Source organism: Mesoplodon mirus (assembly GCF_964341445.2).
Source record: "Mesoplodon mirus genome assembly, chromosome: 3".
Classification (NCBI taxonomy): domain Eukaryota; kingdom Metazoa; phylum Chordata; class Mammalia; order Artiodactyla; family Ziphiidae; genus Mesoplodon; species Mesoplodon mirus.
Genome location: NC_138978.1, coordinates 175,120,199 through 175,135,480, shown reverse-complemented (window position 1 = coordinate 175,135,480; position 15,282 = coordinate 175,120,199). Strand labels below are relative to the sequence as shown.

At 52.8% G+C, this 15,282-nt stretch overlaps 1 protein-coding gene across 1 annotated transcript in view; it reads right to left on the bottom strand.

Moving 5' to 3' along the window:
- Positions 1 to 12,809, bottom strand: part of FAM78B (family with sequence similarity 78 member B) — a gene marked incomplete at its 5' end in the record, with an annotated part of 90,510 nt that extends 77,701 nt beyond the window's left edge. The window contains one exon of the mRNA XM_082612994.1: positions 12,547 to 12,809. Within this exon, the coding sequence (XP_082469120.1) occupies positions 12,547 to 12,809 (263 nt within the window). The remainder of the gene's footprint in view (positions 1 to 12,546) is intronic.
- Positions 12,810 to 15,282: the final 2,473 nt, after the last annotated feature.

Below are 15,282 nucleotides of genomic sequence, written 5' to 3'. Positions count from 1 at the left end.
TAAGCAACCCCACCGGTACCCAGCTGGTCTGGATTCCCTGTGGGATTCAGGTCCTGAAAAGACAAGCTCTCCAGACACATCTGAGAGGAGCCGGCACTGGCCAGCGCAGGAGGATGCCTGCCTCGACCACAGAGGGGCCGCTTTGGCATTCCCAGCTCCTACCCTCCCTTGCGTCGCAGAAGCCTCTCAGCTGGGGCCACTCAGCTTGGCCACCCGCCTGGAGATGGTTACCTTAGGGGGCTTTTCCACAGAGAAGACTCTGGGGGGGGTGGCTGTTCTCTGGCATCGGGGCGGGGAGGCGGTGAGAGCAGCTGCCACCTTTGCTTGGACCCCACCTCCCCCGCCCCCAGCTTCACACCCGGCAGGACAAAAGGTCAAGAGTTTGTCCTGACTTGTTGGACAGGAACTAGGCTGAATGTGGCTTCCCTGGGTCCTGTCCACCCCCCGTCAATTGTCCTCTTTATCTTAGGGTCTTCTCTTGACACCCAGGCCTTTCTGATGGCTGCTGAGAAGGCAAGGGCAGTAGAGCATGTTCTGAACCCCCTTCCATGCTCCCTCTCTCTGCTACAGGCTGTGCGTTGACCAGCCCTGAATGCTTGTCCAGTGAATCCCCTCCTCCCTGCCCCCACCCACTCTGGGGGTGTCCCCAATGCTCGGGTCCTAGCTGTTTCAGCTTCCTCACCAGACCTCTGGAACTCTAGTTTAGTTGCCCCTTTAAGTCACAAGAAATTTTCCTCATAAAGAGCATCCCTACTCGTGAGATGAGAGTGGAAGCCCAGTGCAGTCTCAGAGGGGCCAAGGAGGATCTCATGGGCTCCCCCAGCGGCGGTCCCCTCTGCATTTGTGTCTCCTCCCTCAGAGGGAGAGAGTAAGCCCAACAGGGAGGACCCAGGAGGACGGGGCCCTGGGGGCAGGCGTCTGGCTGAGGCCCAGCAGCTTGAAGAGTGCCTGGCCCGAGCAGGGAAACCAGAGGGTCAGAGAGCAAGCAGGGAGACACTGAGATGGACACAGAGACAGCACAAGTGGTGGACAGGGACGAAGGCAGGCAGAGCCTTCAGATACTGAAAAATATACTTCATATACTTCAAATACTGAAAAATCAGGCAGCAGGGCTGATCAGACAGGTACAGGGAGCCCTGAGAGTTAACAGGACTTGAAAAGGCCAAGCCAGGTTGGTGGGACAATGGAGAGAGTCCCAAGGAGGCCAGGAGACCTAAAGGTGCCTCCTCCTCCAGGGAGGGCCAGATGTAGGTCCCAAGTGCAAGTTTTGAGAGGGAGGGCCAAAGCTGGAATGGGACCGTGTATGGGGAAGGCAGACCCCCTGACATCGCACTGGATTTCCAGAGTCTTCCTCGTGAAAGGCAGTCTGGAGTGGTGCAAAGATCCTGGGTTCAGCCAGACAGGCAGAGGTGACAGGCTGCTCGGAGGCACAAACTCGGTCCCTTCAGATCCCAACGAGGGCAAAGCAGATTGTATTGTAGCCCCGACCCGCTGGCTCCTGCTCTTCCCCGCCTCCCACCTCCTTTAGAGTAAGCAGACAGGACAATTGGCTCAGGCCCCTATGCTAAAATGTATCGAGTTCACAAAAAATAAAAGGGGGGGGGAGAAAATGGAGAAAACCCAACTAAAAGCCACGACAGAAACAGAGCCTCCAGGCTGCTAGGATCTCCCTCTCAGACTCCCCCACCTGCTCTGTTCCCCAGGGGCTGCCCAGCTGAGCCCTGCTGTCAGGGGAGGGCCCTGGCCCCCTCACAATCTGTCATCTCTGATACCACTTGGATCCCGTTTCTTCTGGAGCTGCCAGGGGCCATGGAGCTATCCTGCCTGTCTGTGGGCAGGGCCCAGGGGCCCAGGGATGGCATCAGCACCTGGCCTGGGAGGGGGGCGGTGTTGAGGGGTGGAGAAAAGGGTTTCTGTGTTGTTGGGCATCCACGCTGAATCTCAGTTTCCAATTTTTCCATACACCCCTCCTCCCCTGGGCTGCCAAGCCCTCCCATTTCCTGCCATCTGTGATGGGCGTCTCTGGGGAGCCCCTCTGTTTTCTGGCTTGCTAATCACTGCCTATGGACACTGGGAAAAGGCTGGTTTCTCTGCTCCTGGCAACTGTGTAGACATCCCCTGGGCCCATCTGAGTTCCTCTCTGTGCGGCCCAGGGCTGTGTTGCTTCCTCCCTTGGGCCCGTGGCCATCTCTGCCCACAGACTCGGCCCCCCAGCAAACGGGGGACGGGGGATGTGGAAAAACAGGTGGTGGTGACCCCTGATGACTGCTTTACAGACCAGGGGTGCCCCCAGCCTTGACCCACGGAGTGAGCAACCTGCTCCCCCTCAGGTCCGGTGTGGCCCGGTGGTGAAGAACACAATTGTCTGTGAAGTCGGAGGGACCTGGGTCTGAGGCCCAGTTCCAGCACTCCCTCGCTGGAGTTCAGTGTCCTCTCTGGGCTTCAGTGTCCCCATCTGTAAAATGAGCAGCTGGGCCAGACGATTGCCCACAGGGCCCTGACACCCCCAAGTCAAGGAGGACTCTGTTGATCCACCACGTGCATTTTCCCGGCTGTTTCTCTGCCCTGTCATCTAGACTCTGCTATGACTGGCAGCTGGAAGCAGTCATGTGCAAGGCAGCTGGAAGGGCAGAGTGCTGACCTGGGTGCTGGGATGGCCTCCTGGGTCTGACCCCGAGACCCCGATCTCATTAACATGCCCTGACCAGCTGAGCAAACCAGCTGGGAGGTGAGGAGGCTGGTTGTTTCCAAAGTGATTTCAACCCTTTGTTCCCCAGGTCCCCACAGCAAGGACAAAAGCAAGCACTCAGGAAATAGCCTGAATGCTCCCTGCTCATCCATTTGCTCATTCATTCACTGTATCGTGCAATCATTCGTTCTTAATGTGGCAGTGAAACACCATAAGGAATCACTGGAATTCTGGTTTCTGATCCTGGATCTGTCACTTATGAGCTGGGTAATGCTGGGCAAGTTACCTACCCTCTCTGGGCCTCTGTTTCATCATCTCTAATATGGGGAAAGCATGGCACCTGTCTCTCAGACAGTGCCTACGAAGCATTTAGCACTGGATAAGTGTTCAACGTTAAGTTGATCATCATTAAGTTGAGTATGTTGTTCATGGCCTCAGGAGACAGACAATAAGCAGATACCTGCCCACTCCTTAAAGTGTACACATGTCCCAGCAAGACAGGCTCCCTGGCTCTGAAGGCCAAGAAGAAATCTTCAACAGGAGTTTGGGTTTAGTTTTTTGGCACAAATCTCTTCTCCTTCCTTAAACAAGGTGAAGGCTATTTATGGAAGTTTGAAACGGAGTCTCAAATATTTGAGTCGCTTAAAACCTGGTCTTGAAGTGAGTTCCCCAGGCTCAGCCGTGGAGGCTGCCATTTTGGAATGGAGGCTCAGCTGGTGGCTCTTGGGAGGTGGAAGAATGAGAAGGCCACATCCTGTTCTCTGTCAAGCCTCTCCCTCCCCACACAGAGCAGCTCCCGCACCCTTCCGCCCGCCCACGCCTAGGGCAAAGGAACATCTCATTTGTCTGTTTCTGGCAGTTCTCAGGTTTGCCAAAGGCTGTCCCTGTCACCACTCATGCCCTCAAGCCATGACCTCCTTGGCCTGCATGCCCCCTCAGGATGCTGCAGAGCTTGCAGACTGAGAATGCTGATTTATTGCTTCCCATTAGCCAGACCTCTGACAGCCTCGGAGCACCCCGGCCTGACAGCCCACACGCCAGCTTGGAAAGGTCAGGTCTCAAGAGAGGAAGCCAGCCACCAAGGTGCCATCACGTGGCACATGGCCTTTTTTATTTTCTTAATCAGACAGCCTGAAAATTTCTCTTTGCTTCTGTTGACCATATTTAGACGTTTCTATCTACCTTCTCTTGTCTTCAGAGGCCATACATGATGCCCCCAAAAGTGCCCATGTGCCGACTGACCCTGGGGTGCTGAATGGCTCTGAGCACGTGGCTCTCTGAGGATGACCTCTCGCATCCCCACCTCCTTTCCCGGGTTGGCGCTGACCGTGCCCTTGGCTCAGGAGGGCACGAGGGCGGGAGCTGGGAGCCCTGATTCTACCAGCGCCTGCCCTCATGACCTCAAGTGACCTTGAGCACATTACTTATCTAATCAGCTTGCTTATCTAAAATGGGAAAAATGTTTACCCTAAATAGGTTCCATGATTGTTTGGGGATTATGTGAGGTCCCCTTATAAAGGGTTTCTTCTTCATGGTTTCTTTCCTCATGGTTTCTTCTTATAAGGAAACAAAATCATGGAAGTATATGTTAAAGATATACTAAAGATATATTGGAAAGAATATATTAGAAATCGTTTCGGACACGAATTATTTCACATGTGGGTCTCATCGTCCACCCAGGCTGGAAACTGCAGACCTTCCTGAGCCTGGACAGCATGGCTTACATGCTCTAGTATCACCCCAGCCCCGAGTCCCTGGCTTCTCATCTGGGGCCTGACTGATACACCTCAGGAGGACCTGGGGGCGGGGCAGGCAGTCCCCATGAGGACATGGCTGAGTTGCAGGCAGTGAACCAGGGACTGGGAGTGGCCAGGGTCCTGCATGCTGCTCAGAGCCCACAGCTCGGGGCAGATCTGGGAGGGCGACCTCTGGGTGGGACAAGAGGTAGTAGCTACCACCCTCCGCTGAGTAAGAATGGAAAACAGCCCTGGCTCTGGAGGGTTTACAAAGCGAGTCTCTCTCCTCCCCTCTGGCTCTGAGCGGGGCTGTGGGAGAGCAGTGGCTGATGCATGAGGGACCCCTCTCCAGAGGGTAAATGCTTCTCTCTGCCAGGGGAAACCACAGGGCCAAAACCTCCCTGTCCCTTGAGGCTGATCCAGAGTCACTCTCTAGTAATAATAACAGCCACACTCTATAATAATAAAAAATAACACATGCACAATACACTACAGTTTGGAGAGTTCTTTCACACTTTTCATCTCACTTGATTCCTGACCCCCCAGCCAAGGAGACAAGACAGATCTTTTCATTGTCTATTTACATGCATACAAACTAGACACTGGATTGTTAAGGAACCTGCCAAAGGTCACACGGCTGAAAATCGAACCCAGGTTTTCTGACTCGAATCCCTGTGCTGGGGAGCCAGCTGCTATACCTTCAACTGGCACAGTGAACAGTTCCAACTGGCTTGTATCGGAGCCACCAAGGGAGCAGGGTCCACACAGCTAACACACTGGCCTGAGGGGGCCTTGGAAGAGGAATAATAATATAAGAATTCCTGGGAGCCAGCGGAATGTCCCATGGGCTGATGGTAGAGCCAGGGGTCCTTCCCACCACCAGAAGGGGGTCCTCTTTTTCTTCCTAATCATCTGTCCAAACAGCAATTGTCTGGAGTGTTTGAGGGATGAACAGGCTCACAAGTCCAGTAACTGAGTGGTCTGGGTGACTGCCTGCTGGGGTCCAGGGCTGTCCATCTGAGCTGACATGTGATCCCCAGGGAAGATTCTGGCGAAGACAGCACGGGGCTAAAACCTGCAGTCCAGACTGGCCAGCTTGGGGTCCCTGAGAGCTGAGAAGGCCTCCCCCTGCTCCCAGGGAATGAGCTTCTCAGCAGTGGATGGACCTGGTCCCTTGCCCTCCTGGCTCCACACTCTCACAAAGATTCAGCTCAGCCACTTACTAGACGTATGCTCTCATCTGACCCCCCCCCCCTGAGCCTTAGTCTCCTCATCGGGTGTAATAGTAGCTTCTAGCTCCCAGGGTCATTCATAGGGAGGGTCAGACAAGATCAGAGCGCTACACAAATCAGAGGGAAAGGGGATATCTGGGATCTTGGCATCTTACACCAGATTCTGCATTTCCTCATGCAATCGCCAGCCTTCTTTAACCTGGAACACGAAGCATCTGCAGACCTGACCCGCAAACAGCATTTGCCTCTGCTGTCACGTGGAAGGTCGCTGACGTCTTGCAGTCCAACACCTCCCAGCTCACCTGTCCCTGCTTTCTCCATCCCGTGTACCTGTATTTCAGCATCCCAGGCTACACAAGCCACAACTCGTGGTTAACTCCCATTTATTTCTCCCCTTCTCTTTTCTGAATCATGCGTTTCCTCCCCCTGTTCCTCCTATACCTCCCCTCCAGCTCCAGAGTTGCACTTTATCTCCAGAGAGCTTAATGCTTCCTGATAAGACCAGCTAATCCTCTGCTGCTCCTCTTTTGCGGAGATGGAGAAGATTAGAGGCAAAGGGTCAGGCCGCCTCCCCTTCAAGGGCACTCGGGACTTTAATAACGGAATTGGATCCTGCTTTCCCATCTGATGCTCTGGGACTGAGGGTCCCCATCATTTCTGATGAGGAACAGCTCTTGCTACTTCCGGATCACGAGGCCCCTGACTGGGGGGTGTAATGGGAATGGGGGATGGTTGTTGATGCAAGTCTCCGCAGGGAGACAGAGGAAGTAACAGATGTGAGCCCTGTGCTGAGGCGCATTGGACCTGGTAGGACAATGCACCTGGAGACTCATCAGGCTCCCAGGACAGATGAGCCGAGTTGGCCCTCAAGAGCAAAATACCCGAAGGAGGCATCTCTATGACCGGTGAGAGCCACACTCACAGCCATGCCGCACAGGCAGCCGTGAACAAGGGGGGAGGTGTTCACTTTGGGGGCGATGACCCTACCAGGCAAGGTGTTGAAGTGATTGCTAGGGCCATCACCTCCAGAAGTCCTGGGGTTCAGGCCGCGAGTTAATGATGCAGGTGGAACTGTGCTACGACAAGGTTCCTATGTCCCATCTCCTTGGGCAGACAGTGAATGCCACTTTGTAGTAGGGGACGTGACAGTGAGGCTTCAGTGTTTGCTGTGGTGCTCAGAACAACTCAGGGCGACAGAAGTGACAGACACGAGCCCTGGGCTGAGGAGTAGTGGATCTGGTGGGACGATGCAGGTCACAATGACACAGAAGCACAGCGGAGTTAAACTGTATGTGCTAAGTGACTGCTGGAATGTCAAGAGTTGGTCAGCTTTGTGGGGTTGCCGTAGGTTTTATATGAGAAGCTAATTCTGCAGAGGCATGATTTGTTGAATAGTACACAGACTATTTGAGGTCAGAAAAATGGCTCCTTTATTTATTTTTATCAAATGTTTATGGAACATGTGCTATGGGTCAAGCACTGTTCACAGAGAATAAAATGGATATAATACCTGCTTCAATGGGGCTTATATTCTGGTAGATAAGTCAGATGTTAAATAAACATACAAGTACTTGCTTACTAACTGTAACAACTAAAAGAAGAGTGTATTCCTCAAGAGAACAGGAGCACCCTAATTTAAACTATGAACTCAGGGTTGCCTCTCTGAGCAGGTAACAGTTGAGACCTGAATGGAGAGTAGGCATTTGCTAGACAAGGGTGGCCGAGAAGAGCCCTTCAGACAGAGAGCAGCACGTGGAAAAGTTCTGAACTGGGCTGGAGCTGGTTCCTTTGAAGAAATGGAAAAAGGCTGATGGGGCTTAAGAACAGAAATCCGAAGAGTGGGAAGAGATTTTCAAGTTTTATCTTGCTTGCAATGGAAAGTCATTAAAGGGTTTAAGCAGGAAAGCGACAGCATTTATGTTTTTAAAGTATCACTCTGGCTATCATATGGGGGATAGACTAGAGGGAGGACAAGAACGGAGGTGGCAGGTTTGGTCAGAAATCCTCCGTCAGAGCAAATGATAGGTGATGGGGACATGTGCTAAGATGGAAGGTGTAGACGTGGTGGCTGGATGAGGGCTGTCCTGAGATGGGATCAGCAGGATGTGAGGATGGACTGGATGTCTGGGGAAGGATCCAGAGTGACACCCAGATTTTCAGTTGAAGCAATCCAGGGACTGGAGGTGTTATTTATTAAGATGGGAAAGAATGGTGGAGGTGCAGCTTTTGGGTGGAAGCTACAGCAGAGATCAAGAGTGCAGGTTTGGGGCTTCCCTGGTGGTGCAGTGGTTGGGAGTCCGCCTGCCGATGCAGGGGACGCGGGTTCGTGCCCCGGTCCGGGAAGATCCCACATGCCGCGGAGCGACTGGGCCCGTGAGCCATGGCCGCTGAGCCTGCGCGTCCGGAGCCTGTGCTCCGCAACGGGAGAGGCCACAGCAGTGAGAGGCCCGCATACCGCGAAAAAAAAAAAAAAAAAGAGTTCGGGTTTGGATACATTAAGTTCAAGATGTCTTTCAGACAGCCAAGTAGAAATTGTATGTAGGCACACACACCTACACTGCAGGTGACTGTGTATCACAGAGACCATCTGCTGCTATTGGGATGGATGAAATTACTGTCCATCCAGTATGGAGTGAGAAATGTCCTGATAAGCTGTACTAGGAGGTCAGATAGAGGAACAGCCAGAAAAGTAGTGTGAAAGCTAAATGATGGAAGGAGTCAAGACACAGGAGGCTGTCAACTATGTGGAATATTGATGAAAAGGTGGGTGTGTCTCAAAGTGCCTGCTGGATCTGGCAACATGGAAAAGCCCAGACGAACTGAGCAAGAACAAATTTGGAACAGATAGAAACCAGCTTGGATTGAACTGAACAGTCAACAGAGGTGGGTGGGTATAGTCAAAGCCTCAACAGTGTCGGCTCTGAAGGAGGAGTAGAGAGGCAGGCAGGAGCTGCCTCCTGAGAGGAGTGAGCTCTGACCTCCTCAAGCTTCACCCAGGACAAGGTCCTCCAAATCCTACACCATCAGCCCTAAGCTGACCAGAGACTTCCCTACGGCTCTAGAAGACAACGCACATGGGCTCAAAGGGAGTGGGAAGGGCCTCCAGCCAGCCATTGCCGGCTCTCCCCTTGACCTCAGTTTCACCTTCATCCTTGGCACGTGAACCCCACTCTTTGTTCTTGGGTATTGTACTCTAGCGTGCAAAACTGTTCCATCATGGGGTCGGGGAGGGATGGATTGGGAGTCTGAGATTAGCAGATGCAAAGTATTACATATAGAATGGATAAACAACAGTCTTACTGTATAGCACGGGGAACTCTATTCAATATCCTGTGATAAACCATAATAGAAAAGAATATGAAAAAGAATGCATACATAGGTATAACCGAATCACTTTGCTGTACAGCAGAAATTAACACAACATTGTAAATCAACTATACTTCAATAAAAGAAATTAAAAGAAAGAAACTGTTCCATCATAAAGGTCTCATGCCTCTACTGAGAAGCTCCTGTATGCCCAAGAGGCATGGAGAAGGTATGAAGATCCTCCTTATACTCTTCTGGTTAAGAAGACCTGACCTTAACCTTCTCTTTTCCAGATCTATTGTCCTAGGCCTGCCCCAACAGACCCTTTCTGACCTCATCTCCCGCTGTTCTTCCCCTTGAAAGCTCCTCTACTACCTACGCATGCCCCCTTAAGACACCTTATATTTTCCTACCTCCATACCTTTGTTTTTCCCCTTTAGAACTAACTAGTCCCTCCTCCTTGCCTCACTGAATCTTATCCACCTCTCACGTTCCGCTTGAGTCCTTACACATCTAGAAAACCCGGCCTGGTCCCCTGCCCCTCTCTCTGGCCTTTCTCCTACACTGCTTGGGAGCACTGGCTTTTTCTGTGTGTGCCCCTACCTCCCACACTGAGGATCAGTGACGCTGCGTGCTTATTCCTTTGTTTTCTTTGCTGGCGCTGGTACATCAGAGGTGCTTGGTAAATATTTGTTTATTGATGGCTTGATTGAGAATATACAGTAGCCCTTTCTCCCTGAAGGATGAAGCCTTGCAGTGGTCTCAGCAGGGCTGCATGACCAGGGCTCATCAGGGCCAAATGAGAAATAAGTGGGTGCCACAAGCATTCATAGCCTGCATCCTGTAGAATCATTGGAAGAAGTTCCAAGTCACTTGAGTTCAAGTTCAAATTAAGCTCCGGCCATCCTGACCATCAACTATTTCAAATGCTCCTGTAGAAACCTACTCTTTTTTGGAAATGTTGCAAATTTAAACCACAAAAGCTCATGTTTTCTTTTAGACCTATAGATAGAAGTTTCTTGGCATTTTAAGTTGCGGGTTTCCTCTGGCACAGTCCCTTTTAAATGTTGAAAAGGTAGCTTTCTAACCTACACTCTCTCATCATGTCATGCTTCATGTAACAAGAGCATTGCACAGGGGTGAAAATTCAGCCTGCAGTGTTTTTTCCACTCAAGGTACTGGCTAAAGTGGACATAATAACTAATAGACTTCAGTGACTTTCATGCAATATGAGTTTCCATCAAAAAGTTTACACTGACGAAGTTTTCAGGGCAGAAACATTTTGTGGAAATTGGTTCAATCAAATCCGGGCTTCAAAGTGGCCTTAGACACACAGCAATTATTGCAGCCATGAAGAGACAGGTAGACCCTTGACCCATTTCTAAAATAATATGCTCTCTGATTTCTTGGGGACTATTTTTGCTCCCTGGCATCAACAACAGGAAAACCAAGAATCTTAAAATACTGAAAGTGGTAGTTTAAAGGCAAAACTTTTTTCCCAAATCCCAAAGGCAAGAATTCAGCAAGGAAGGGTCAGTGAAGATGTGACCCTCTGGGCAGGCACCGACTCATGCCCATTAAAGCAGGTTCCCATGAGGGCATATCCTCTCATAGTCAAGGAAGTTCAACTACCATGTCTGTTTATACTCACCTCGGCTTCTCCTGAGGTAGAATATATTTTCTTTTACGGAAAGAATGAGTTATTTGCTTTCTGATTACTAATTTACAAGAGATGTGAGGCAACAGAGAGCCTTGGCTGTGCAGTCTTGGGAAAAGTAAGGCTGTTTCGGCTCAGGGTCTCCTAGCCTCCTCCAGAGGGGCCCCAGGCTGCAATTACAGCCCCTCAGCAAGGCTGCACACTGCCATTAGGGCCAGGCCAACAGGACAAAAGGGAGGGTGCCCTTGCCCTGTCTGGGGCTTTCTCTGATTTGGCTGGAAAAAATAAGTTTCTTAAAAAAAATCTTTTAAGAGACACATGTGTTCAGATATGATCATTCTTTTGAGGGTGTGTTTGTTTTTAAATGGCATGACTCACCCCAAATAGTATGTCCCCCATGTCTCATATCCAGCTGCCATACAGAAAGACAAGAACACTCTATGTGCAGAGGCACAGAGGAAACTGGGCTGTCACACATCTTCCCTAGGAAGGAACTTTCTCCAGCATTTAGCTTTTATGGTTAAAGAGAAAAGTTCAGACTCTTTGGGGTGGGGATGGGAGGGGGCAGAAACAAAGAGACCTGTCAAAATTCCTTTTAGCACCTATGACTAGTGTTAGCTTACATGCTCTCATAGTGCAATAAAAAGCCTCCAAACTGCTGTTAAAGAGATAGTCTGACCTTTTAAAATGGAAACTCTCCTACCTTATATCCATATTCAAAAGATGAAACTTGGGAACTCTAGAGTTTTAGGTTAATAACGAAATGAGGCTGCCTTTCCAGAACAGGGTTTCCCTACAGGCTGCAAGCTAATTAGGGTGCTCTAGACCTACACTGTAACAGCAGGTAGAACGCAGGCCCCAGACCTTTTAGCCATTGTAGTTGCCAACTGCCCATAGTCTACTTCTGAAAGGAGGCTGGAAGGGAGTCATGAAAATTTAGTAAATAAAAAAGTCCTGGACGCGACTGTCAGCAGCCTGCGGTTCCGGGGCAGGCTGTCGGCCCCTGGCGGCAGAGGAGTCGCCGCGATCTCGAGACTCCACCGCAGCCGCCGAGCCCGGCGCGCACCCAGCGGCGCTGCTGAAAGAAGTTGGAGAGCTCCCAGATCGCCAACAGAATTCGGCGGTGGGCGCTGGGGAACCACTTCCAGCGTCGCAATCAGTAAAGTTTTGGAGTAAATAAAGACTTTAGACCGACAAGAGACCCATACTTTCCTTGAGCATAAGATACACACCGCACCACGCCAGCCAGAGGCTGCTCGCACAAGGCCATCAGCCCTGCTCCACCGGGACGCGCCCGGTGCCTTCCAGTTCCCACCACCCCAGTACTCGTCCAGAGGGAGCCGAGCCAGAAAAGCGGCTCTCCAGGGTTTGCGGTTCCGGATGCAAATGCCTCCAGGCTTCCCGGCCCGGGGGACAAGGGCTCGAAGTCAACAGTCGAGGGAACAAGGGCAGAACCACCAAGTCCAGCTGGGACACCCGGGACCTCCTCCTCCAAGCCCGCTCGGGTTTCTCCAAAGGACGCGCGGCACAGCCCACGCGCCCCCGGCACTCCACTCCACTCCTCTCTACAGGTCCCCCCCCAAACTCTTCCCGGGAAGCCCCACAAAGCACAGGCGGCGCCCCGAAACTCCCAGGGCACTAGCCAGCCACCCCCACCTCCGCCTCTCGAACCCTCCTTATCGCACCGTTCTCGCGTTCATGGGAGTCAGAAGCAAACCACGAGAAAATGCCTTCGCGAGGAGCCTCCCTACACACACCCGCCCTGTCACTGAAACAAAAGCGTAGGGAGGAGGGAGATGGAAGAGGCGGGAGGAAGGTTTAGAAAGAGGATGGGGAGGGCAGTAAAAGGAGCTGGGGAGGAGGGTCGGGATCAGAAGAGACCGGGGCCAGGGACCCCGCTCCGACTCCGCGCGGCCGGTCGCTTACATGCCCAGGTCGCTGTAGGTGTTGAAGAACTCCATCTGGTTGCATGCCTGGATCCAGCCCACCACCCAGGTTTCGTGGCGGGGGATGGGGGGCATGACCACGCGGGCCGAAGCTTTGAAGTAGGGGGTCTTGTAGCGCAGGACGATGGGCGAGGTCTCTTCGATGCGCGTGGGGCACTGGTCGATGGTGGCGCACACATCGTACACCACGATGTTCTCGCGCCGGATCCGCGCCTTGCAGGTAATGCTTTGGATACAGCCCATCCTGCCGCCCGGCGCCGGCGCGGCGCGGCGTGGGGCAGCGCGGGGGACCGCGCGGGCAGCCGGGGGCGCCCGTCACACCGGCATGGCGACGCGCCGCCCGCTCCGGGTCCGGCTCAGCCCGTGCCTAGGAGCGGTGAGCCGGCGCCGGGCATTCTCCGAGGCAGCCCCCTCCTCTCGCCGCCGTGCCGGGTCTCCGCTGCCCCGACGCCCGCCCGCCCCTGCCCACGCCCGCCCCCTCTCTCCAGGGCGCGGCAGGGCGCGCGGAGCGTGCGCTCCTAGGAGGCGGCGGGCGCCCCCGCCGGCTCCAGGGCCAGCGCGGAGGGCAGGGAGGGGAGCGGCACTGCGAGGAGTGGTGCCCACCCCGGGCCGGAGCCCCCCGCCCCTCGCCGGAGAGGAGGAGGCGGCAGCGGCGGCGGCATGTAGCCGGGGGAGGGCGGCGGCGGCGGCGGCAGCGCCGGGTCTGTCTGCCTCCGCGGTAGCAGCAGCAGCAGCAGCCGCCGCCGCCGCCGCCGCCGCCGCCGCTGCATGAACCTCTGCACCGCGGCTGCCCCCCGCGTGCAGCGCACCCAGAGGCTGGCGAGCGGGCGGCCCGAGCGGCAGGCGGAGGCAGCAGTGGCGGCGGCGGAGACCTGCGCTCCCGCCGGCCCCGCCCCGCAGTTGGGCCGCGGCGACACTCCTCTGCCCCGCCGCCGCGGGCTGGGGGGGGGCGCCAGGGGACTGTGGCCCAGGGTGGAGGGCCCCACAGGCTGGGCAACCCCAGACGAGATCCGCGGAGGAAACTGGCTGTACGCCATCAGTTTTGTCCCTCTCCGGCTGCCGTCCGGCTGCCGGGGTTGGGGGGGTACTGTGTAAGGGTGGGGGTGTTTAAAGGGCAGCCAGCACCGGGGTGGGGCCCGACACGTGGGGCCTGGGAGGGGCGGGGCCGCGGTGGGTGGTGTTCCGGGGGTGGGCGTGGGGGCTGTGGGGACCCCTCCTTGGTTGGGTGGGTGGGGCCGAGAAGGGCGCGGCGCTGTCCAGGGTCGAGGAAGGAACCCAGCAGTGAGTCTTTGGGGCAGCCTGAGGGTTAGGGGAGCAGCTACATCTGAGATTGGCCCGTTGTTTATAATGTAGTTTGTTGGATTAGAGTTAGGCTGAGGTCTGGGCTCCAGTATGTTGCTACATGCAGTGGATTTCCGTCTTTCCCTGACTGGGTTTTCTCTGGAAGCTTTTCTTTCCACCACTGTATATGGGGAAGGTACCCAAAGAATCCTTCCGTGCCCTAACACCAAGTCACCAAAACTCCCAAGAGTTTTGATTGAAGCTCGAGCTCAGTTTTACTCATCGCCTGCCTTCATCCAAATCTTTTCCTTCTTAGAAAACGCTCTTTCAACAAACCCCCGCACATTGGGGAATTAGAGCAGGAAGGGACTTACCCTAAACACTTCCTTTTGAATGTAGCTGCATCCCGAGACAGGTTGTGCCTTACAGAACCAACTAGCTGGATTAGAATGCTTAACAGCCTTCTTGAGGTTACCCAAGGTAACCTGGGACCTGTTAAGTACAAGGAGAACTTGAGAACATTTTTGGAACCGGGCTGGATTTAAATAGTAACTGCTTAATGATACATGTCCAGGGTACCCATTTGTAGTAATCCATCTGGCCTACAGAAAGCCTGGAATCTTAGGACCTATTCTTTTCTTTGCTTGTCCAGGGCACGGCATGGTGACTGGCACATAGTAGCTGTGCAACAGTTGTCTGTGAATGAATGAATGAGTGAACAGAAAAAGCCTCACTGTAATTGTCCTGTAGAAACTGCCACCACAGATATTGGACATCGTGTACAGTATGATGCCCTGTGTCTAATATTGTGGTCTAAAATGCCAAACAGAAAAAAAATTAGCAAATGGTCTTATTGGGCAGTTTATTTTTTTAACATTTGTATTTTCAAAGCCAATAGCTTCTCTTTAAGTATTTCTTCCATGATCATTGAGCATTTGCTGGATCTGGTGTCCAAGTGTGAAATATTCTGACTTAACAGGCTGCACAGGAGGCTGGCTAGAGTTAGTCTTTAGCTAGGACAGATGTGATGAGTAATTTAAAAGTCAGTTGAGATCTAAAAGCACTCTTCATCCTTATTTTAACTTTCCCGGTACCTTGATTCACTTTAGAGTTAACAAAAAAGCAGTTTTGCCCTTTGATAACACACTTCTCTCATTTTACAATTTTAGCCACCGATCTCAATCACTGATCCTTTCATTCAGCAAACAATGACCGCCTGGCAGGAGCCAAGCAGTCAAGCATTGTGCTGAGTACTAGGATTCAAAGACAAGAGCTTGTGGATCACTGGAGAAGATAACCTTGTGAACAGTTTGTCCCTGTAAACTATGACACATGCTTTTTTTTTTTTTTTACAACTTTATTGGAGTATAATTGCTTCACAATGGTGTATTAGTTTCTGCTTTATAACAAAGTGAATCAGTTATACATATACATC